The sequence below is a fragment of the Salmo trutta genome, chromosome 34, assembly GCF_901001165.1.
Source record: "Salmo trutta chromosome 34, fSalTru1.1, whole genome shotgun sequence".
Lineage (NCBI taxonomy): Eukaryota > Metazoa > Chordata > Actinopteri > Salmoniformes > Salmonidae > Salmo > Salmo trutta.
The window spans coordinates 42822845-42847119 of NC_042990.1; the positions used below are offsets into that span (position 1 = coordinate 42822845).

Below are 24275 nucleotides of genomic sequence, written 5' to 3' on the forward strand. Positions count from 1 at the left end.
CTGCCCCCCACCCCTCCTTATTTCAACTGCCCTCCCACCCCTCCTTATTTTTAACATAGGAAAACAAAAATGACCTTTTTATGTAATACAAATTGCAAAAAACAGGCATGTGTAAAATTCACTAGACTTTAATTATTTTTAATGCAGTTCCATGTTTTTGAAATTGAAACTCCATGAATTCACCTTAACCAACATTGACAAGCAGTCTGGCATGTCTTACAACAGAGAACATGAGAAGGAAGGAGGAGAGGAGAGGAGAGGAGAGGAGAGGGGGAGAAAAATAGAAAAACGAGGTTCATCATTGACGGTGCCCACTGCTTGAGTCAAAACAACTTCCTTTTCAAATCAGCGTCAACAATTTCAAATTGTATCTGTGGTACTCAACAAATCAAACTCTCAATGTAATTCTAATATAAATGTGACAAGCAACAAAGGAAAGTAACAAACATTTTTTTATTTTTTTTTATTTGTATTTTATTAATTTTAATTCATTTAGGTTTTTATTTATTATGAGGTCTGCATTGTTACCAAATAGTTATATGGTTTCACAGCTGTATGCGCTTCAACTTTGGGTTTTAGTCGTGTTAATTCTGCCCATTTGGTTTGACTAGCCCAGTGTCTGCGTGCGCTTTGGGTTTTAGTCGTGTTAATTCTGTCCATTTGGTTTGACTAGCCCAGTGTCTACCTGGTGACTGGTGCTTGTTTCTGCTATCAGAGGTAGACTACTGAGACTATTTGCCACGAAGAGGATGTAGCAAAACAGACAGAGAGATCAAGGAGAAGAGGAGATGGAGAGAGAGACAGATCAAGGAGGGGAGGAGATGGAGAGAGAGACAGATCAAGGAGGGGAGGAGATGGAGAGAGAGACAGATCAAGGAGGAGAGGAGATGGAGAGAGAGACAGATCAAGGAGTGGAGGGGATGGAGAGAGAGACAGATCAAGGAGGGGAGGGGATGGAGAGAGAGACAGATCAAGGAGAGGAGGAGATGGAGAGAGAGACAGATCAAGGAGATGGAGAGAGAGACAGATCAAGGAGGGGAGGGGATGGAGAGAGAGACAGATCAAGGAGTGGAGGGGATGGAGAGAGAGACAGATCAAGGAGGGGAGGAGATGGAGAGAGAGACAGATCAAGGAGGGGAGGGGATGGAGAGAGAGACAGATCAAGGAGTGGAGGGGATGGAGAGAGAGACAGATCAAGGAGGGGAGGAGATGGAGAGAGAGACAGATCAAGGAGGGGAGGGGATGGAGAGAGAGACAGATCAAGGAGAGGAGGAGATGGAGAGAGAGACAGATCGAGGAGATGGAGAGAGAGACAGATCAAGGAGATGGAGAGAGACAGATCAAGGAGGGGAGGAGATGGAGAGAGAGACAGATCAAGGAGGGGAGGAGATGGAGAGAGACAGATCAAGGAGGGGAGGAGATGGAGAGAGAGACAGATCGAGGAGAATAGGAGATCAACAGAAGGATATAGCAGTAGGTAGAGCTTTTCAAATAATAATTTCATTATTCTTTTTAAATGTTTTTAGTTTTATCCAGATTTCACCCTTGATAACAATTAATTAAACACTTCTGTTTTAGAACTTTTGAAATACATGAATTATACTGTTTGGCTGCTTCTTCACAGCTTTCTGAGGAGAAGAGGAGATGGAGAGAGACAGACAGCTTTCTGAAGGAGACATGAGGAGAAGGAGAGAGACAGACAGCTTTCTGAAGGAGACATGAGGAGATGGAGAGAGAGACAGCTTTCTGAAGGAGACATGAGGAGATGGAGAGAGAGACAGCTTTCTGAAGGAGACATGAGGAGATGGAGAGAGACAGACAGCTTTCTGAAGGAGACATGAGGAGAAGGAGAGAGACAGACAGCTTTCTGAAGGAGACATGAGGAGAAGGAGAGAGACAGACAGCTTTCTGAAGGAGACATGAGGAGAAGAGGAGATGGAGAGAGACAGACAGCTTTCTGAAGGAGACATGAGGAGTTGGAGAGAGACAGACAGCTTTCTGAAGGAGACATGAGGAGATGGAGAGAGACAGACAGCTTTCTGAAGGAGACATGAGGAGAAGGATGTTAGACACCTTGCTGGATGGTTTTCTTCACCCGTTTAGAGTCAGGGACAAGAGCAGATTGTTATACAAGAGGAGGAAGAAATGGGAGAGAATCCACAACAACGACAACAACGGCCCGGCGGAGACCATGGAAACCACGTAACAACTCCTCCCCCTCCGAGAGGTCAAAAGTCATATGTGTTTATTTATTAGCACCAAGGTATTGTGAGTAGAAGAGTGGTTCTGTCTGTCTCTGGATCAGGAAATGCTCTCTTCCTATCAGTCACAAGACATCTGTTGGAATTTAATTCTTCTTTCAGTCGCTTTGAGGAGGTTCAAGGAAATGAACAAACTGTCAGGAACAACTATCTCAAATGACATGTAGCCAGAAAGTGACATGTAGCCAGAAAATGACATGTAGCCAGAAAACGACATGTAGGTAGCCAGAAAATGACATGTAGCCAGAAAATGACATGTAGCCAGAAAATGACATGTAGGTAGCCAGAAAATGACATGTAGCCAGAAAATGATATGTAGCCAGAAAATGACATGTAGGTAACCAGAAAATGACATGTAGCCAGAAAATGACATGTAGCCAGAAAATGACATGTAGGTAGCCAGAAAATGACATGTAGCCAGAAAATGGCATGTAGCCAGAAAATGACATGTAGGTAGCCAGAAAATGACATGTAGCCAGAAAATGACATGTAGCCAGAAAATGACATGTAGCCAGAAAATGACATGAGGTGATCTGACGAAGATATCCCGGCAGGGGAATGGCAGCCATAATGTGAGTCACAACACTGAAATGGTTAAAACAGACGTGAGGTGAAGTCTGTGTTCTGCATCCCAAATGATCCCATATTCCCTATGTAGTGCACTACTTTTAACCAGGGACTTATGGTCTAAAGTAGTGTACTATATATAGGGAATAGGGTTCTACAGAGCCCTATAGAACCCTATTCCCTATATAGTGCACTACTTTAGACCAGGGCCCTATGGGTCCCTATTCCCTATATAGTGGACTACTTTAGACCAGTAGTAGGGTGCCATTTGGGACGCAGGTATCGCGAGTCTGTCTTTGGCTGTCTCCTGTGTTTTGATGTACAGTGCTTTCGTGAAGTATTGACTTTTTCCAGATTTTGTTATGATACACGGTGGGATTGAAATGGATTATATTGAGATTATCACTGGTTTACACACAATACCCCATAATGTCAAAGTGTTGTCAGAAATGTTTACAAATTAATACAAAATGAAAAGCTGTAATGTCTTGAGTCAATAAGTATTCAACCCCTTTGTTGTGACAAATAAGTTCAGGAGTAAAAATGTTCTTAACAAGTCACATAAAAAATTGTATGACTACCTCATCTCTGTACCCCACACATACATTATCTATCTATAAGGTCCCTCAGTCGAGCAGTGAATTTCAAACACAGATTCAACCACAAAGACCAGGGAGGTTTTCCAATGCCTCGCAAAGAAGGACACCTAATAAAAAGCACACATTAAATATCCCTTTGAGCATGGTGAAGTTATTCATTACACTTTGGATGGTGTATCAATACACCCAGTCACTACAAAGATACAGGCGTCCTTCCTAACTCAGTTGCCGGAGAGGAAGGAAACAGCTCAGGGATTTAACCATGAGGCCAATGGTGACTTTAAAACGGTTACGGAGTTTAATGGCTGTGATAGGAGAAAACTGAGGATGGATCAACAACATTGTAGTTACTCCACAATACTAAGCTAAAGGACAGAGTGAAAAGAAGGAAGCCTGTACAGAATAAAAATATTCCAAATCATCCTGTTTGCAACAAGGCTCTATAGTAAAACTGGAAAAAATTTGGCAAAGAAATAGACTTTATGTCCTGAATATAAAGTGTTATGTCTGGGGCAAATCCAACACAACACATCACTGAGTACCACTCTTCATATTTTCAAGAATGGTGGTGGCTGCATCATGTTATGGGTATGCTTGTCATCGGCAAGGACTAGGGAATTTTCTTTAGGATTAAAATAAATGGAACAGAGCTAAGAACAAGCAAAATCCTAGAAGAAAGCCTGGTTCAGTCTGCTTTCCACCAGACACTGGGAGATGAATTCACCTTTCAGCAGGACAATAACCTACAACACAAGGCCAACTCTACACTGGAGATGAATTCACCTTTCAGCAGGGCAATAACCTACAACACAAGGCCAACTCTACACTGGAGATGAATTCACCTTTCAGCAGGACAATAACCTACAACACAAGGCCAACTCTACACTGGAGATGAATTCACCTTTCAGCAGGGCAATAACCTACAACACAAGGCCAACTCTACACTGGAGATGAATTCACCTTTCAGCAGGACAATAACCTACAACACAAGGCCAACTCTACACTGGGAGATGAATTCACCTTTCAGCAGGACAATAACCTACAACACAAGGCCAACTCTACACTGGGAGATGAATCCACCTTTCAGCAGGACAATAACCTACAACACAAGGCCAACTCTACACTGGAGTTGCTTTCCAAGATGACAGTGAATGTTCCTCAGTGGCCATGTTTACAGATATTTTTTTGTATTTCATTTTCAGTAAGTTAGCAAACATTTCTAAAAACATGTTTTCACTTTGTCATTATGGGGTACTGTGATGTCATTATGGGGTACTGTGATGTCATTATGGGGTACTGTAATGTCATTATGGGGTACCGTGATGTCATTATGGGGTACCGTGATGTCATTATGGGGTACCGTGATGTCATTATGGGGGTAATAGTGTGTAGATGGGTGAGGGGAAAAAAATATTGAATCCATTTTTGAATTCAGGCTGTAACACAACAAAATGTGGAATAAGTCAAAGGGGTGTGAATTATTTCCGAAGGCCCTGTACATCTTTAGTAATAATACTGTTACCTGGAGCTCTACTGTGTTAAAGCTCATATCATTCTGCATTTGGACAGTTAGTTTCATTGTGTTTGTTTTGGGGGGGTTTTGTTGTTGTTGTAAAAAACAAAAACAACAACAAATATTCAACATTATCGTCCAGTAATGTGTCTTTCTGTAACTACTATGGTCCATAATAAAACACTATTAACAATAAGAGGGGTTTGCGTTAGCTAGACGTTCTGCTTTACAGAAAAGAAGAAGAAAAACACAGTTAAAACTGTACAAAAAAAAAAGGCAATTATGGCTCTACATTGGAAAAACGTTTTGCCTAAAAAAGCATGCTGAAATAACCTTTGTGACAGTGCAAATACGTTGGGGTACGTCCCTGCTACAAAACATTTAGCTTAGCATTCCGTGAAACATGCTAGTTCTCAGAAGAGATCTGAATCGGTCGCAGAGTAGCAGCTCTGAGGAGATAGCTTGAGCCTTTTCTTCTAGGAAAAACATCCTTCTTTAAAAGTACTAAGAGGTAACTACCACTGACACGTACACACAGGAAACAGGAAACAGCTCAGAAACATGATGCTTTTTTTCTCTCCTTTTGCTAGAGAGAGAGAGGGGGCGGTGGGAGGGGACTAAAGTTGTGGCTGGTTAAAGGAACATACATCGTTACAACTGTCCAACACATACATTCAATAAACATTGGAGACGGTACAGGACAGAAGTGTAAAACACCATGACATTTACAAAGGAAAAATAACAGAGTTCATGTTGGTAGGAGTTATCTGGAGCTGAGGACAGGGAGTAGAGTTGGGTTCAGGGTAGATGGGCAGGACAGAGAGAGAGTAGAGTTGGGTTCAGGGTTGATGGAGGAGATGGGCAGGACAGAGAGAGAATAGAGTTGGTTCAGGGTGGATGGAGGAGATGGGCAGGACAGAGAGAGAGTAGAGTTGGGTTCAGGGTAGATGGGCAGGACAGGGAGAGAGTAGAGTTGGGTTCAGGGTAGATGGGCAGGACAGAGAGAGTAGAGTTGGTTCAGGGTGGATGGAGGAGATGGGCAGGACAGAGAGAGAGTAGAGTTGGGTTCAGGGTAGGTGGAGGAGATGGGCTGGACAGAGAGAGAGTAGAGTTGGTTCAGGGTAGATGGAGGAGATGGGCAGGACAGAGAGAGAGTAGAGTTGGGTTCAGGGTAGATGGGCAGGACAGGGAGAGAGTAGAGTTGGGTTCAGGGTAGATGGGCAGGACAGAGAGAGTAGAGTTGGTTCAGGGTGGATGGAGGAGATGGGCAGGACAGAGAGAGAGTAGAGTTGGTTTCAGGGTAGATGGAGGAGATGGGCAGGACAGAGAGAGTAGAGTTGGTTCAGGGTAGATGGACAGAGAGAGTAGAGTTGGGTTCAGGGTAGATGGGGGAGATGGGCAGGACAGAGAGAGAGTAGAGTTGGTTCAGGGTAGATGGAGGAGATGGGCAGGACAGAGAGAGAGTAGAGTTGGGTTCAGGGTAGATGGGCAGGACAGGGAGAGAGTAGAGTTGGGTTCAGGGTAGATGGGCAGGACAGAGAGAGTAGAGTTGGTTCAGGGTGGATGGAGGAGATGGGCAGGACAGAGAGAGAGTAGAGTTGGGTTCAGGGTAGGTGGAGGAGATGGGCTGGACAGAGAGAGAGTAGAGTTGGTTCAGGGTGGATGGAGGAGATGGGCAGGACAGAGAGAGAGTAGAGTTGGTTCAGGGTTGATGGAGGAGATGGGCAGGACAGAGAGAGAGTAGAGTTGGTTCAGGGTAGATGGAGGAGATGGGCAGGACAGAGAGAGAGTAGAGTTGGGTTCAGGGTGTGCTTCCGTTTTCTCTCACTGATTCATAGGGTAATCTCTTCAGCCCTTTGTTTGCCGGTGGTTGTCATAGTGAGGAGCTGGCAGTCTCCATGGCGCAGGTTAATGACATTACATTCTGTTCACTTCCTGGTTTGGAACAGAGAGATAGTAAGTGCAGGTGTAGCACACTTCAGACAGAGTCCTTCTTTCCGTGTACTGCGGTCAGGTATCAGTTATATCTCGGTATATCTCAGTATCCAGGGGTCAGGTAATATATCTCGGTATCCAGGGTTGGTAATTCGTATGGTTCCTTGCTCTTCCGTCCCTCCATCCCTCAGGGAGGGAGACCTCTTTGTGTTGGTCCGTCCACTGACCTGGATATTATTACTAGTCTAGAAGAACAGCTGTGGTTCCTATACAGTCTGCTCCACATCTACACCTTGCTGCTGGCAGGTACAGTCCCTCTGTCTGTAACCCACGGATACCATCCACCTGTCTGTAACCCACGGATACCATCCCTCTGTCTGTTACCCACGGATACCATCCACCTGTCTGTAACCCACGGATACCATCCACCTGTCTGTCTGTCCGTCCGTGTGTTTGTGTTGTAGTGATATTCCATTGGTATGTTGTCTGAATGAGGTCAGCTAGTTTCATGTCGTATCCCAGGTAACACAGGAAAACAACACCACATTTAGAAAGCACAACTAAACACAGAGTGGAGGTCCACGTATGTATTTGTCTGGCGTTTCATCACTGTCGTGCGTTGGCCTTCTTTTGATTCATATTTACAGGAAACAACGTAAGAGAAGCAACAATGACAACAACAACAACGACAACAAAACGTAGACGACAACGGATGATAACAGCAATAGTAACAATAAGGACATTGATAACAACAATAATAATAATAATAATAATAATAATAATTCAAACAAATAATATCTTTGTGTTCTTAGTTAATCATGACAAGTCAATGTGACTGATCTACATGTATAAACCTCCTGTGTTGTGTGGAACCTCCACTACTCCAACATAAGCAGCGTTAGCGCGTTAGCATTTAGCATCAAGTGAGCCAGTCATGTTGGGCTCCTGGGAGTCTCCGACGGCTCCCCGGTTTAGTGCGGCGTGGTTTCCAGCGTAGAGGGGGTTCCTGGGGCGGCAGGCGGGGTTCCGGCTGGGCTAGAGGGTGTGGTCTCTGTACCCTGCTGCTGCTGAGCGGCCGGTGAGGACTGGAGGGTCTGGCCACACACGTGGTGGTGTTTCTCCCAGTCCTTGTGCTGGCAGAAGGAGCCGCAGTAGCGAGCCGTGTTGCAGCCGCTGCAGGTCTCGCTCGCCTTCCGCCCGCAGTTCCAACAACTCTACACAGAGAGAGGGAGAGAGGGAGAGAGAGAGACAGGGAGAGGGAGAGAGAGAGAGAGAGAGAGAGAGAGAGAGAGAGAGAGAGAGACAGAGAGGGAGAGAGAGACAGGGAGAGGGAGAGAGAGACAGAGAGGGGGGAGAGGGAGAGAGAGACAGAGAGGGAGAGAGAGAGAGAGAGACAGAGAGGGAGAGAGAGACAGGGAGAGGGAGAGAGAGAGAGACAGGGAGAGAGAGAGACAGAGAGAGAGAGGGAGGGAGAGAGAGAGAGGGAGAGGGAGAGAGAGAGAGAGAGACAGAGAGAGAGAGAGACAGAGAGGGAGAGAGAGAGAGACAGAGAGGGAGAGGGAGAGGGAGAGAGAGACAGGGAGTGAGAGGGGGAGATAGAAACAGAGAAAGACAGGGAGAGGGGGAGAGAGACAGAGAGTGAGAGAGAGGGAGAGAGAGAGAGAGAGGGAGAGAGAGGGAGAGAGAGCGAGAGAGAGGGAGAGAGAGAGAGAGAGGGAGAGAGAGGGAGAGAGAGAAAGAGAGAGAGAGGGAGAGAGGGAGAGAGAGAGAGAGAGAGAGAGGGGAATAATTTCAATACTTTTTGTAATAGGGAAAAATGCTGATTTATTTACAGACCTTTCAATAGGAAAACAGATTTATCAGTACACAAAACAATATTGCCCCTCACAGCATTTCATAGCATTTCACAGCAAATGAGTCTTGAATGAATGAAGAGAAAAAAGTAAAAGAAAGAGAATGAGAAAGTAAACTGCAACAGAACTACACCACCACATCCCCTATAGTGAAACATAAAAGACACATTTGTAACAGGCTAGCTAGTTAAAACTAGACTCAGATCACACCACACACTTCACTGAAGACCTCTGCATTCCGTGTTAGAGGCAAGGGAGAGGGGCCATTATTGTTTCCTCTTGGATCTGATGTAGGCTACATCCTATTTCCTCTTGGATCGGATGTAGGCTGTATCCTGTTGCCTCTTGGAACTGATGTAGACTATATCCTGTTTCCTCTTGGAACTGATGTAGGCTACATCCTGTTTCCACTTGGAACTGATGTAGGCTATATCCTTTTTCCTCTTGGAACTGATGTAGGCTATATCCTGTTTCCTCTTGGAACTGATGTAGGCTACATCCTGTTTCCTCTTGGGACGGATGTAGGCTATATCCTGTTTCCTCTTGGATCTGATGTAGGCTACATCCTGTTTCCTCTTGGATCTGATGTAGGCTACATCCTGTTTCCTCTTGGATCTGATGTAGGCTACATCCTGTTTGCTCTTGGATCTGATGTAGGCTACATCCTGTCTCATGAGTCTCGACTTCAGATCTTAATTTGCATTCAGAAGGATATTGGGCAAAGTCCTGTAAAATCACCCCTTATCTGGCACCCCAATGGTGGAACAAGCTCCCTCACGACGCCAGGACAGCGGAGTCAATCACCACCTTCCGGAGACACCTGAAACCCCACCTCTTTAACCTCTCTGGGCCAGTGGAACGCTTGCGTCCCTAATCAACAGCCAGTGGAATCGCGTCGCGCTAAATGCAAAACCTCATAAATGCTATAACTTCAATTTCTCAAACATTTGACTATTTTACACCGTTTTATAGATACACCTCTCCTGAATCGAACCACGTTGTCCGATTTCAAAAAGGCTTTACAGCAAAAGCAAAACATTAGATTATGTCAGCAGAGTACCCAGCCAGAAATAATCACACAGCCATTTTCAAAGCAACTAGCATGCATCACAAATACCCAAAACACAGCTAAATGCAGCACTAACCTATGACAACCTTCATCAGATGACACTCCTAGGACATCATGTTACACAGCACATGCATTTTGTGTTCGATAAAGTTCATATTTATATATAAAAACAGCATTTTACATCGGCACATGACGTTCAGAAAATATTTTGCCTCAAATGCTTCCGGTTTATTAGCGCTACAATTTACAAAATTACTATTCGAAAACATTGTTAAAATGTAATATTGTCATTCAAAGACTTATAGATTAACATGTCTTGAATGCCATCGCTTTGCCAGATTTAAAAAGAAATTTACTGGGAAATCACACTTTGCAATAAACGACGTGGTATGCCCAGAAAAATAGTCTAGGCTATACATGTTTTGAGCCATCTTGGAAAGATCAACCATCAAAAATACTATTGTAAATAATCCCTTACCTTTGATTATCTTTATCAGAAGGCACTTCTAGGTATCCCAGGTCCATAACAAATGTAGTTTTGTTCAAAAAAGTAAATAATTTATGTCCCAATAGTGTTAGCGCGCTCCGAAGGCTAGTGAAAATATACCGTATGCGTCTGACTTGTCGTCAGGAATGAGCAAAAAAAATATATTTAAGTTTGTTCAAACATGTCAAACGTTGTATAACATAAATCTTTAGGGGCTTTTTCAACCAGGGTTTCAATAATATTCCATTGGGATGGTTGCATTGTCTTTCAAGACGTTTCGAAAAGGGAGAGTACCCATGGGCGCCGACGTCACAATGGTAATGGCCCATCCCCTGTGACCAAGATAAACAGGCTCTCTTTCAGTCAATTTTGATGGTAGGAGGCTCAAACCACTTTGTAAAGACTGGGGACATCTAGTGGAAGCCATAGGAAGTGCTAAATGAATCGCAAGCCCCTGTGTGTTTCAATGGCAAATGTTTGAAGTGATATCCACACATCAGATTTCAGTTTCCTGTCAGGATTTGTCTCAGGGTTTTGACTGCCATATGAGTTATGTTATACTCACAGACACCATTCAAACAGTTTTAGAAACTTTAGGGTGTTTTCTATCCAAAGCCAATAATTATATGCATATTCTAGTTACTGGGCAGGAGTAGTAACCAGATTAAATCGGGTACGTTTTTTTATCCGGCCGTGCAAATACTGCCCCCTAGCCCTGGAATACCTGGGATAGGATAAAGTAATCCTTCTAACCCCCCCCCCCCAAAATAAAGATATAGATGCACTATTGTAAAGTGGTTGTTCCACTGGATATCATAAGGTGAATGCACCAATTTGTAAGTCGCTCTGGATAAGAGCGTCTGCTAAATGACGTAAATGTAAATGTAAATATGAAATCTTCCAAAGATATTACCACTAAAATGATAATAAGATCATAAAGGTATTTTTCCAAATACCTTGATTTTTAGGAGGAGATGTATATATTTTATGTGTCCTATCATTTCAGAAGGGTAATCCACCTTTCAGAGATAGAATACTTTGAGATTATGAATACAGAGGTCTCTTGTTTACACTGTGGTATAGATGAACTCTGATCTTCATACTGCGTCTATGCTAGAGACTTTATATCGAATCTCTTAGTGAGGTGTGTCCGGTCTGCCAGGTCATCATTATAAATAATCATTTATTTTCAACTGACTTGCCTGGTAATATAAAAACATAAACATGAATAATAATTCAATAAAAAAAAACATTCTGGTACTTAATATACAGTACCAGTCAAAAGTTATGACACATGTACTTTCTTTATTTTTACTATTTTCTACATTGCAGAGTAAAAAATAAAAAACTACAAAATAACACATATGGAACCATGTAGTAACCAAAAGTGTTAAACAAATCTAAATATATTTTAGATTTTTTAGATTCTTCAAAGTAGCCACCCTTTGCCTTGATGACAGCTTTGCACACTCTTGGGATTCTCTCAACCAGCTTCACCTGGAATACTTTTCCAACAGTCTTGAAGGAGTTCCCACATATGCTGAGCACTTGTTGGCTACTTTTCCTTCACTCTGCGGTCCAACTCATCCCATACCATCTCAATTGGGTGGAGGTTGGGTGATTGTGGAGGCCAGGTTATCTGATGCAGCACTCCATCACTCTCCTTCTTGGTAAAATAGCCCTTACACAGCCTGGAGGTGTGTTGGGTCATTGTCCTGTTGAAAAACAAATGATAGTCCAACTAAGCCCAAACCAGATGGGATGGCGTATCCCTGCAGAATGCTGTGGTAGCCATGCTGGTTAAGTGTTCCTTGAATTCTAAATAAATCACTGACAGTGTCACCAGCAAACCACCCCCACACCATCACACCACCTCCTCCATGCTTCACGGTGGGAACCACACATGCGGAGGTCATCCATTCACCTACTCTGCATCTCGCAAAGACACGGCGGTTGAAACCAAAAAAATCTCACATTTTGACTCATCAGACCAAAGGACAGATTTTCACCGGTCTAATGTCCATTGCTCATGTTTCTTGGCCCAAGAAAGTCTCTTCTTATTATTGGTGTCCTTAGTAGTGGTTTCTAAGCAGCAATTCAACCATGAAGGCCTGATTCACACAGTCTCCTCTGAACAGTTGATGTTGAGATGTGTCTGTTACTTGAACTCCGTGAAGCATTTATTTGGGCTGCAGTTTTTGAGGCTGGTAACTCTAATGAACTTATCCTCAGCAGCAGAGGAAACTCCGTGTCTTCCTTTCCTGTGCCGGTCCTCATGAGGCTGGTAACTCTAATGAACTTATCCTCTGCAGCAGAGGTAACTCTGGGTCTTCCTTTCCTGTGGTGGTCCTCATGAGAGCCAGTTTCATCATAGCGCTTGACGGTTTTTGTGACTGCACTTGAAAAAACGTTCAAAGTTCTTGAAGGATTGACTGACATTCATGTCTTAAAGTAATAATGGACTGTCGTTTCTCTTTGCTTATTTGAGCTGTTCTTGCCATAATATGGACTTGGTCTTTTACCAAATAGGGCTATCATCTGTACACCACCCCTACCTTGTCACAACACAACTGTTTGACTCAAACACATTAAGAAGGAAAGAAATTCTACAAATTAACTTTTAACAAGGCACACCTGTTAATTGAAATGCATTCCAGGTGACTACCTCATGAAGCTGGTTGAGAGAATGGCAAGAGTGTGCAAAATTTATTTTGATTTGATTAATACTTTTTTGGTTACTACATGATTCCACATGTGTTATTTCATAGTTTTGATGTCTCCACTATTATTCTATAATGAAGAAAATAGTACAAATAAAGAAAAACCCTGGAATGAGTAGCTGTGTCCACACTTTTGACTGGTACTGTATAAATAATAAATATATTCTGGTATAATACATCTATAATAAATACATACTGGTATAATACATTATTAATACATCCTTTCTGGTATAATACATCTATAATATATACATTCTGGTATAATAAATACATTCTGGTATAATACATCTATAATATATAGATTCTGATATAATAAATTAATACTGAATACATTATGGTATAATACATTTATAATAAATACATTCTGGTATAATACATTATTAATAAATCCTTTCTGGTATAATACATCTATAATAAATACATTCTGGTATAATACATTATTAATAAATCCTTTCTGGTATAATACATCTATAATAAATACATTCTGGTATAATAAATCAATACTGAATACATTCTGGTATAATACATCTATAATAAACACATTTTGTTAAATTTAATTAATAATAAATACATTCTGGTATAATAAATCAATAATAAATACATTCTGGTATAATACATCTATCATAAATACATTCTGGTATAATACATCTATCATAAATACATTCTGGTATAATACATCTATAATAAATACATTCTGGTATAATAAATCAATAATAAAAACATTCTGGTATAATACATCTATAATAAATAAATTCTGGTATAATACATCTATAATAAATACATTTTGGTATAATAAATCAATAATAAATACATTCTGGTGTAATACATCTATAATAAATACATTCTGGTATAATAAATCAATAATAAATACATTCTGGTAAAATAAATCAATAATAAATACTTTCTGGTATAATACATCTATAATAAATACATTCTGGTATAATACATCTATAATAAATACATTCTGGTATAATACATCTATAATAAATACATTCTGGTATAATACATCTATAATAAATACAATCTGGTGTAATAAATCGATAATAAATACATTCTGGTATAATACATCTATAATAAATACATTCTGGTATAATACATCTATAATAAATACATTCTGGTATAATAAATACATTCTGGTATAATACATATATAATAAATACATTCTGGTATAATACATCTATAATAATTACTTTCTGGTATAATACATCTATAATAAAATACATTCTGGTATAATACATCTATTATAAATACATTCTGGTATAATATATACATTCTGGTATAATACATCCATAGTAATTACATTCTGGTATAATACATCTATAATAAAATACATTCTGGTATAATACATCTATTATAAATACATTCTGGTATAATAAATACATTCTGGTATAATACATCTATAATAATTACATTCTGGTATAATACATCTATCATAAATACATTCTGGTGTAATACATCTATCATAAATACATTCTGGTATAATACATCTATAATAAATACATTCTGGTATAATACATCTATAATAAATACATTCTGGTGTAATACATCTATAATAAATACATTCTGGTACATAGTAGATCAATAATACAGTCTGGTACATAGATCAATAAAGTGTGTCTTACCTCGCTGGAGTCCTCCTGCTGGTTGATGACAGTCAGGGCGTCCTCCGCTGCCTGTCTCTTGGCCTCTGCCACTGTGCGCTCCATCTTGGACCGCTCCGTGCTGATCATCTCAAGGGCCTTCTTCTCCGCCTCTGACACCGCCTTCTGGAGCTCTGACATGGCCTGGCGCTTCACCTCATTCACAGCCTCTTCTGAAACACATTCAGAGATATCCTCAAGGACCCATACAACCAGCCCCTAAACCCTAACCACTAACTAACCCTCTAACCCCTAACCCCCTAACCCTATAACCCTCTAACCCCCTAACCCCTAACTAAACACATTCAGAGATATCCTCAAGGACCCATACAACCACCCCCTAACCCCCTAACCCCCTAACCCTCTAACCCCCTAACCCTCTAACCCTCTAACCCCTTAACCCCTACCCCCCTAACCCTATAACCCTATAACCCCCTAACCCCTAACCCCCTAACCCTCTAACCCCCTAACCCTCTAACCCTCTAACCCCCTAACCCCTAACCCCCTAACCCCCTAACCCCTACCCCCTAAGTAGTGCTTTTTGAGGTCGGTTCGGTTTTTGATTTTGGTTTTGATCATTTTTTTCAAGACTACATGCATTATGAAATAATGACATTAAAATGATTTTAGAGGTTTTTTAATGGAAATTCCAAAGCCCAAAAATAGTGAACATTCATTCAATTGACAAAACACTGAAAATATTCCATTGTCTCTGTTAGTTCCACACTGGATATACATCAATATAACAACAGGAAATGACTATGAAATAATACAATATTTCAGTTCATGTACATTACATCTCAGCTCAGGCAATAGCAACCAAACAGCCAGTCAACATTCTCTCCACTCCCCATACTGTCTTCAGTCATCCTATTTAGCTAGGCTAGCCTGCATAAGAATGCTGCAGAGCAGTCTGACGAAATAACTGGAATCAGTTTTCAAAGTAGATAAGGCAAACTTTGAGGATCTGTCTCTATCCCTCTCTTCCTCTCTCACGCGGCCTATGTGGTAGACTGTATGTCTGTATCTAACCTAGCAGGCATAAAGGTGTATCCATCTTTGTCCGAGCCGGAACAGGTGCAATGGATTATGGTCATTGTAGTTAATTACCCATAGTTTTTTTGCGCTGAACTTGGCTGAATATTTTCTTAATAAAAACTACAACTTCCTTCAGCTCAGTGTCCTATTCTTTCGTGAATGATTTCATTTCTCTCTAGAGAAACAGAGCTTTAGGCTCACAAAAAACCGAAATAAATGGAATTCAAGTAATTGAACCAACTTCTGTCAGTTAGTTGTTTAATAACCAAAAGAAAACAAAAAAAGTAAGTTAAATCACTCAGCACTACCCCAAACCGTAACAATGAGAACTCGTTCTCAACTGGCCTACCTGGTTAAATAAAGGTGAAATAAATAAATGCAATAAAATCTCATAAGAAACCCAGTCCATGTGCAGCACTTAGGAAGAGCTCCTCAAATTGCAAATTTTTTTGTAAAATTATTTTATACAATATGTTAATTAACAGTTTAGTTATTTTAGTGCATTGCTGTGTTCTGAGCATCTATCGGAATTGGAAGACTATTTATTTTGTGGAAATAGTTTGGAGACATTTCGAGTTTTTGATTGACTTGGTTCTTGCAAGACTCATCTGCTGACTCATCAGGCAACACAAGGAAGGAGTGGGATTGGTGGGCTGTAAAACCCAACAAGGACACCAAGTAGAATTCGGACATAGATAAACACAAAACCAACAGAGGGAGAAAGAAGAAGGGTTTCTGGAGGACATTTCAGGCCTTGATTAGGAGAGGAAGGATTTCTGGAGGACATTTCAGGTCTTGATTAGAAGAGGAAGGGTTTCTGGAGGACATTTCAGGCCTTGATTAGGAGAGGAACGGTTTCTGGAGGACATTTCAGGCCTTGATTAGGAGAGGAAGGGTTTCTGGAGGACATTTCAGGACTTGATTAGGAGAGGAAGGGTTTCTGGAGGACATTTCAGGACTTGATTAGGAGAGGAAGGGTTTCTGGAGGACATTTCAGGCCTTGATTAGGAGAGGAAGGGTTTCTGGAGGACATTTCAGGCCTTGGTTAGGAGAGGAAGGATTTCTGGAGGACATTTCAGGACTTGAGGGAAACAAGCATTCAGACGAACAACCAAACAAGCAAAAGAGCACTTGGAAAGGAGGTGGAATATCCTGGACATTGAGAGAGTAACTTAATGTACTGAAATCTTTGCAAATGTATTAAAATAAAACACTGTAATATCACATTTACATAAGTATTCAGACACTTTACTCAGTACTTTGTTGAAGCACCTTTGGCAGCGATTACAGTCTTGAGTCTTCTTGGGTATGACGCTACAACCTTGGTACACCTGTATTTGGGGAGTTTCTCCCATTCTTCTCTGCAGATCCTCTCAAGCCCTGTCAGCTTGAATGGGGAGCGTCGCTGCACAGCTATTTTCAGGTCTCTTCAGAGATGTTCGATCGGGATCAAGTCCGGGCTCTGGCTGGGCCACTCAAGGACATTCAGAGACTTGTCCCAAAGCCACTCCTGCATTTTCTTGGCTGTGTGCTTAGGGTTGTTGTCCTGTTGGAAGGTGAACCTCCGACCCAGTCCAGTCTGAGGTCCTTAGCGCTCTGGAGCAGGTTTTCTGACTAGTCTCCCAGTCCCAGTCTCTGCCACTGAAAAACATCCCCACAGCATGAAGCTGCCACCACCATGCTTCACCATAGGGATGATGCCAGGTTTTTTCCAGACGTGACGCTTGGCATTCAGCCCAAAGGGTTCAATCTTTGTTTCATCAGATTAGAGAATCTTGTTTCTCATGGTCTGAGAGTCCTTTAAGTGCCTTTTGGCAAACTCCAAGCGGGCTGTCGTGCCTTTTACTGAGGAGTGGCTTCCGCCTGCCACTCTACCATAAAGGCCTGATTGGTGGAGTGCTGCAGAGATGGTTGGCCTTCTGGAAGGTTCTCCCATCTTCACAGAGGAACTCTGGGGTTCTTGGTCACCTCCCTGACCAAGGCCCTTCTCCCCCGATTGATCAGTTTGGCCGGGCGGCCAGCTCTTGGAAGAGTCTTGGTGGTTCCAAACTTCTTCCATTTAAGAATGATGGAGGCCACTGTGTTCTTGGAGACCTTCAATGCTGAATACATTTTTTGGAACCTTTACCCAGATCTGTGCCTCGACATAATCCTGTCTCGAAGCTCAACGGACAATTTGTTCGATGTCTTGTCTTGGTTTTTGCTCTGACATGCACTGTCAACTGTGGGACCTTATATAGACAGGTGTGTGCCTTTCCAAATCATGTCCAATCCATTGAATTTACCACAAGTGGTACTCCAATCAAGTTGTAGAAACATCTCAAGGATGATCAATGGTAAACAGGATGCACCTGAACTCAATTTAGAATCTCATAGCAAAGGGTCTGAATACTTATAGTACCAGTCAAAAGTTTGGACACACATAATAATTCAAAAATATTTTTTAAACTACTTTCTACATTGTGGAATAATAATTTAGACATCTAAATTCTCTGAATACTTCTGTTTTTTATTTGAATGAATTGGCAAAAAATTATAAAAAACAGATTTTGCTGTGTCATTACGGGGTATTGTGATGTCACTATGGGGTATTGTGATGTCATTATGGGGTATTATGATGTCATTATGGGGTATTGTGATGTCACTATGGGGTATTGTGATGCCACTATGGGGTATTGTGTGTAGATTGCTGAGGATGTGTTTTATTTAATCCATTTCAGAATAAGGCTGTAATGTAACAAAATGTGGACAAAGTCAAGGGGTCTGAACACTTTCCCGAAGGCATTGTATATTGATCTGTGTATTTTCTGTAATTTCTGTAATTTCTGGCTCATCTGTAAAATACACCTTGGTCTCAGTATGACTCTGTAATAAAATAAAGGTTAAATAAAAAAGTAATAAAATGACTCCCATAACCCCAACACCCTTCTGGAGCTCTGACACGGCCTGGAGCTCTGACACGGCCTTCTGGAGCTCTGACACGGCCTTCTGGAGCTCTGACACGGCCTTCTGGAGCTCTGACACGGCCTTCTGGAGCTCTGACACGGCCTTCTGGAGCTCTGACACGGCCTTCTGGAGCTCTGACACGGCCTGGAGCTCTGACACGGCCTGGAGCTCTGACACGGCCTGGAGCTCTGACATGGCCTTCTGGAGCTCTGACATGGCCTTCTGGAGCTCTGACATGGCCTTCTGGAGCTCTGACATGGCCTGGAGCTCTGACATGGCCTTCTGGAGCTCTGACATGGCCTGGAGCTCTGACATGGCCTTCTGGAGCTCTGACATGGCCTTCTGGAGCTCTGACATGGCCTGGAGCTCTGACATGGCCTGGAGCTCTGACATGGCCTTCTGGAGCTCTGACATGGCCTGGAGCTCTGACATGGCCTGGAGCTCTGACATGGCCTGGAGCTCTAACATGGCCTTCTGGAGCTCTGACATGGCCTTCTGGAGCTCTGACATGGCCTGGAGCTCTGACATGGCCTTCTGGAGCTCTGACATGGCCTGGAGCTCTGACATGGCCTTCTGGAGCTCTGATATGGCCTTCTGGAGCTCTGACATGGCCTGGAGCTCTGACATGGCCTTCTGGAGCTCTGACATGGCCTGGAGCTCTGACATGGCCTTCTGGAGCTCTGACATGGCCTGGAGCTCTGACATGGCCTTCTGGAGCTCTGACATGGCCTGGAGCTCTGACATGGCCTGGAGCTCTGACATGGCCTGGAGCTCTGACATGGCCTTCTGGAGCTCTGACATGGCCTGGAGCTCTGACATGGCCTGGAGCTCTGACATGGCCTGGAGCTCTGACATGGCCTTCTGGAGCTCTGACATGGCCTGGAGCTCTGACATGGCCTGGAGCTCTGACATGGCCTTCTGGAGCTCTGACATGGCCTTCTGGAGCTCTGACATGGCCTGGAGCTCTGACATGGCCTGGAGCTTCACCTCCTTCACAGCCTCTTCTGAAACACATTCAGAGATTTCCTCAAAGACCCAGTCAGCACACAAACACCCAGACAAACACTAAACTACAGACAAACACTAAACTACAGACAAACACTAAACTACAGACAAACACTAAACTACACACAAATTAATTCATGAAATGAAAAATTATCATAGAAAATATTTCCTGAATTGTCTGACTTGGAAATCAAATTGAAACCCAAACCCCTGGTATGAAGTTTCTCCTCAAGAGTGGAGATCTGTTTTCATCAAGTAACAATACGGCATCCGATCTGTTTTCATCCGAGTAACAATACAGCATCCGATCTGTTTTCATCCGAGTAACAATACAGCATCCGATCTGTTTTCATCCGAGTAACAATACAGCATCCGATCTGTTTTCATCCGAGTAACAATACAGCATCCGATCTGTTTTCATCCGAGTAACAATACAGCATCCGATCTGTTTTCATCCGAGTAACAATACAGCATCCGATCTGTTTTCATCAAGTAACAATACGGCATCCGATCTGTTTTCATCCGAGTAACAATACGGCATCCGATCTGTTTTCATCCGAGTAACAATACAGCATCCGATCTGTTTTCATCCGAGTAACAATACAGCATCCGATCTGTTTTCATCCGAGTAACAATACAGCATCCGATCTGTTTTCATCCGAGTAACAATACAGCATCCGATCTGTTTTCATCCGAGTAACAATACAGCATCCGATCTGTTTTCATCCGAGTAACAATACAGCATCCAATCTGTTTTCCTCCTTATCAGACATAACTCTTATTAGTCACATGTATTTCTCATCAGTAACTGAGGATATCTCCTATTGTATAAAGCAGACTTTCATTAACGATGATCAGCTGTGAGGTAAATTCACTTGTAGGCTAATTATTGTCTAAGTACTTTCCATATGACCGACTAATTACTATACAATTTAAAGAAAGAAAGTAATTCTGTGATGTTTAATTGGTTTGATCCACTAGAGAGAAGATGTGTGATGTTTTGGTTCACACTACATGCATACATAATTTGGACAGATGATTTCTAAGTTCGATAAAGATGAGTAGTCAAACATTTTATGCTTTTGTTTTGTCTTTTCAATTTATAATTACCATGTGAGAGCATTGGGTCATTCATCTAAAGTCGTCTCTTAATATGAATCAAAAATGTAACAGATACACGCTGGCACTTTGTCTAGCCTTAAACATGTGGTCAATTTAAACACTGCAGCGGAATTCCAGTATTTCCAGCTGAATGTCAGAAGCGAGGTGGCAGGTATTTGTTGTTTGCCTCCATTAATTCTGAAACTTGACTAATTACGTATGCAAATCAGGCAATTTATATTTAAATTATGCATTTCTATTGTGCTCCAAACAGCAGAAGAGGAGGAGGAGAGAGGACATGGTGTGTGTGTGTGTGTGTGTGTGTGCATGGTGTGTGCGCATGGTGTGTGTGTGTGTGTGTGCATGGTGTGTGTGTGTGTGTGCATGGTGTGTGTGTGTGTGCGTGTGTGTGCGTGCATGGTGTGTGCGCATGGTGTGTGTGTGTGTGCATGGTGTGTATGTGTGTGCATGGTGTGTGTGTGTGTGTGCATGGTGTGTGTGTGTGTGCATGGTGTGTGCGTGTGTGTGCATGGAGTGTGTGTGTGTGTGTGTGTGCATGGTGTGTGTGTGTTTGTATGGTGTGTGTGTGCATGGTGTGTGTGTGTGTGCATGGTGTGTGTGTGTGTGCATGGTGTGAGTGTGTATGGTCTGTGTGTGTGCATGGTGTGTGCAGTGTGCATGGTGTGTGCAGTGTGTGTGTGTGTGTGTGCATGGCGTGTGTTTGCATGGTGTGTGTGTGTGTGTGTGTGTGTGTCCATGGTGTGTGTGTGTGCATGGTGTGTGTGTGTGTGTGTGCATGGTGTGTGTGTGTGTGCATGGTGTGTGTGTGCATGGTGTGTGTGTGCATGGTGTGTGTGTGTGTGTGTGTGTGCATGGTGTGTGTCTGTGTGTGCATGATGTGTGTGCGTGTGTGTATGCATGGTGTGTGTGTGTGTGTGTGCATGGAGTGTGTGTGTGTGCATGGTGTGTGTGTGCATGGTGTGTGTGTGTGCATGGTGTGTGTGTTTGTGCATGGTGTGTGTGCATGGTGTGTGTGTGTGTGTGCGTGTGCATGGTGTGTGTGTGTGTGTGCATGGTGTGTGTGTTTGTGCATGGTGTGTGTGTGTGTGCATGGAGTGTGTGTGTGTGTGCATGGTGTGTGTGTGTGTGTGTGCATGGTGTGTGTGTTTGTGCATGGTGTGTGTGTTTGCATGGTGTGTGTGTGTGTGCATGGTGTGTGTGTGTGTGCATGGTGTGTGTGTGTGTGTGTGTGTGTGTGCACGGTGTGTGTGTGTGTTTGCATGGTGTGTGTGTGTGTGCATGGTGTGTGTGTGTGTGCATGGTGTGCGTGTGTGTGCATGGTGTCTGTGTGTGTGCATGGTGTGTGTGTGTGTGTGTGTGTGTGTGTGTGTGTGTGTGTGTGTGTGTGTGTGTGTGTGTGTGTGTGTGTGTGTGTGTGTGTGTGTGTGCATGGTGTGTGTGTGTGTGCATGGTGTGTGTGTGTGTGCATGGTGTGTGCATGGTGTGTGTGTGTGCATGGTGTGTGTATGGTGTGTGTGTGTGCATGGTGTCTGTGTGTGTGCATGGTGTGTGTGTGTGTGTGTGTGTGTGTGTGTGTGTGTGTGTGTGTGTGTGTGTGTGTGTGTGTGTGTGTGTGTGTGTGTGTGTGTGTGTGTGTGCATGGTGTGTGTGTGTTTGCATGGTGTGTGTGTGTGTGTGCATGGTGTGTGTATGGTGTGTGTGTGTGTGTGTGGGCCCATAGGGTAGCGCTGTGTAGGGAATCGGGGGCTATTTGCTACGTACACAAAAGACTACAGATATAAGGAGAAAAGGAGAGAGGCTGCCTGGCGATGCTCAATGCAGTTTAAATGTATATTACATGTGTATTAGTTAATACATGAGGTAGTTGAGTCTCTCAGGCTGCCTGGCGATGCTTCCTGTCCCCGACTGAATGTCTGTTCCCATCATGCTTGTCAACCAAGGGGACCATTTAATTTCTCAATGGGATTCAGAAGAACGGGACTCTAACTGTGGGTTAATACTCTCTGTAACTGTGGGTTAATACTCTCTGTAACTGTGGGTTAATACTCTGTAACTGTGGGTTAATACTCTCTGTAACTGTGGGTTAATACTCTCTGTAACTGTGGGTTAATACTCTCTGTAACTGAGGGTTAATACTCTGTAACTGAGGGTTAATACTCTGTAACTGTGGGTTAATACTCTCTGTAACTGAGGGTTAATACTCTCTGTAACTGTGGGTTAATACTCTCTGTAACTGTGGGTTAATACTCTCTGTAACTGTGGGTTAATACTCTGTAACTGTGGGTTAATACTCTGTAACTGAGGGTTAATACTCTCTGTAACTGAGGGTTAATACTCTCTGTAACTGTGGGTTAATACTCTCTGTAATTGTGGGTTAATACTCTCTGTAACTGTGGGTTAATACTCTCTGTAACTGTGGGTTAATACTCTCTGTAACTGTGGGTTAATACTCTGTAACTGTGGGTTAATACTCTCTGTAACTGAGGGTTAATACTCTCTGTAACTGTGGGTTAATACTCTCTGTAACTGTGGGTTAATACTCTGTAACTGAGGGTTAATACTCTCTGTAACTGAGGGTTAATACTCTCTGTAACTGTGGGTTAATACTCTCTGTAACTGTGGGTTAATACTCTCTGTAACTGTGGGTTAATACTCTCTGTAACTGTGGGTTAATACTCTCTGTAACTGTGGGTTAATACTCTCTGTAACTGTGGGTTAATACTCTCTGTAACTGAGGGTTAATACTCTCTGTAACTGTGGGTTAATACTCTCTGTAACTGAGGGTTAATACTCTCTGTAACTGTGGGTTAATACTCTCTGTAACTGTGGGTTAATACTCTCTGTAACTGTGGGTTAATACTCTCTGTAACTGAGGGTTAATACTCTCTGTAACTGTGGGTTAATACTCTCTGTAACTGTGGGTTAGTACTCTCTGTAACTGTGGGTTAGTACTCTCTGTAACTGTGGGTTAATACTCTCTGTAACTGTGGGTTAATACTCTCTGTAACTGTGAGTTAATACTCTCTGTAACTGTGGGTTAATACTCTGTAACTGTGGGTTAATACTCTCTGTAACTGTGGGTTAATACTCGCTGTAACTGTGAGTTAATACTCTGTAACTGTGGGTTAATACTCTAACTGTGGGTTAATACTCTCTGTAACTGTGGGTTAATACTCTCTGTAACTGTGGGTTAATACTCTGTAACTGTGGGTTAATACTCTCTGTAACTGTGGGTTAATACTCTCTGTAACTGTGGGTTAATACTCTCTGTAACTGTGGGTTAATACTCTGTAACTGTGGGTTAATACTCTCTGTAACTGTGGGTTAATACTCGCTGTAACTGTGGGTTAATACTCTGTAACTGTGGGTTAATACTCTAACTGTGGGTTAATACTCTCTGTAACTGTGGGTTAATACTCTCTGTAACTGTGGGTTAATACTCTCTGTAACTGTGGGTTAATACTCTGTAACTGTGGGTTAATACTCTAACTGTGGGTTAATACTCTCTGTAACTGTGGGT

General features: G+C 42.5%; 1 protein-coding gene and 1 long non-coding RNA gene across 2 annotated transcripts in view; both read right to left on the reverse strand.

The window, feature by feature from the left end:
- Positions 1-6735: 6735 nt before the first annotated feature.
- LOC115174166 (uncharacterized) lies at positions 6736-7906 on the reverse strand. The gene is made up of 2 exons (XR_003871745.1): positions 7277-7906; positions 6736-7220 (listed from the first exon to the last, which is right to left on the reverse strand). It is a non-coding gene; the product is annotated as an uncharacterized LOC115174166 (long non-coding RNA).
- A 9-nt stretch (positions 7907-7915) lies between these two features.
- Positions 7916-24275, reverse strand: part of LOC115173259 (protein CBFA2T1-like) — a gene marked incomplete at both ends in the record, with an annotated part of 52408 nt that continues 36048 nt past the window's right edge. Inside the window, 2 exons of the mRNA XM_029731175.1 lie at positions 7916-8089; positions 14627-14817. Of these exons, the coding sequence (XP_029587035.1) occupies positions 7916-8089; positions 14627-14817 (365 nt within the window). The remainder of the gene's footprint in view (positions 8090-14626; positions 14818-24275) is intronic.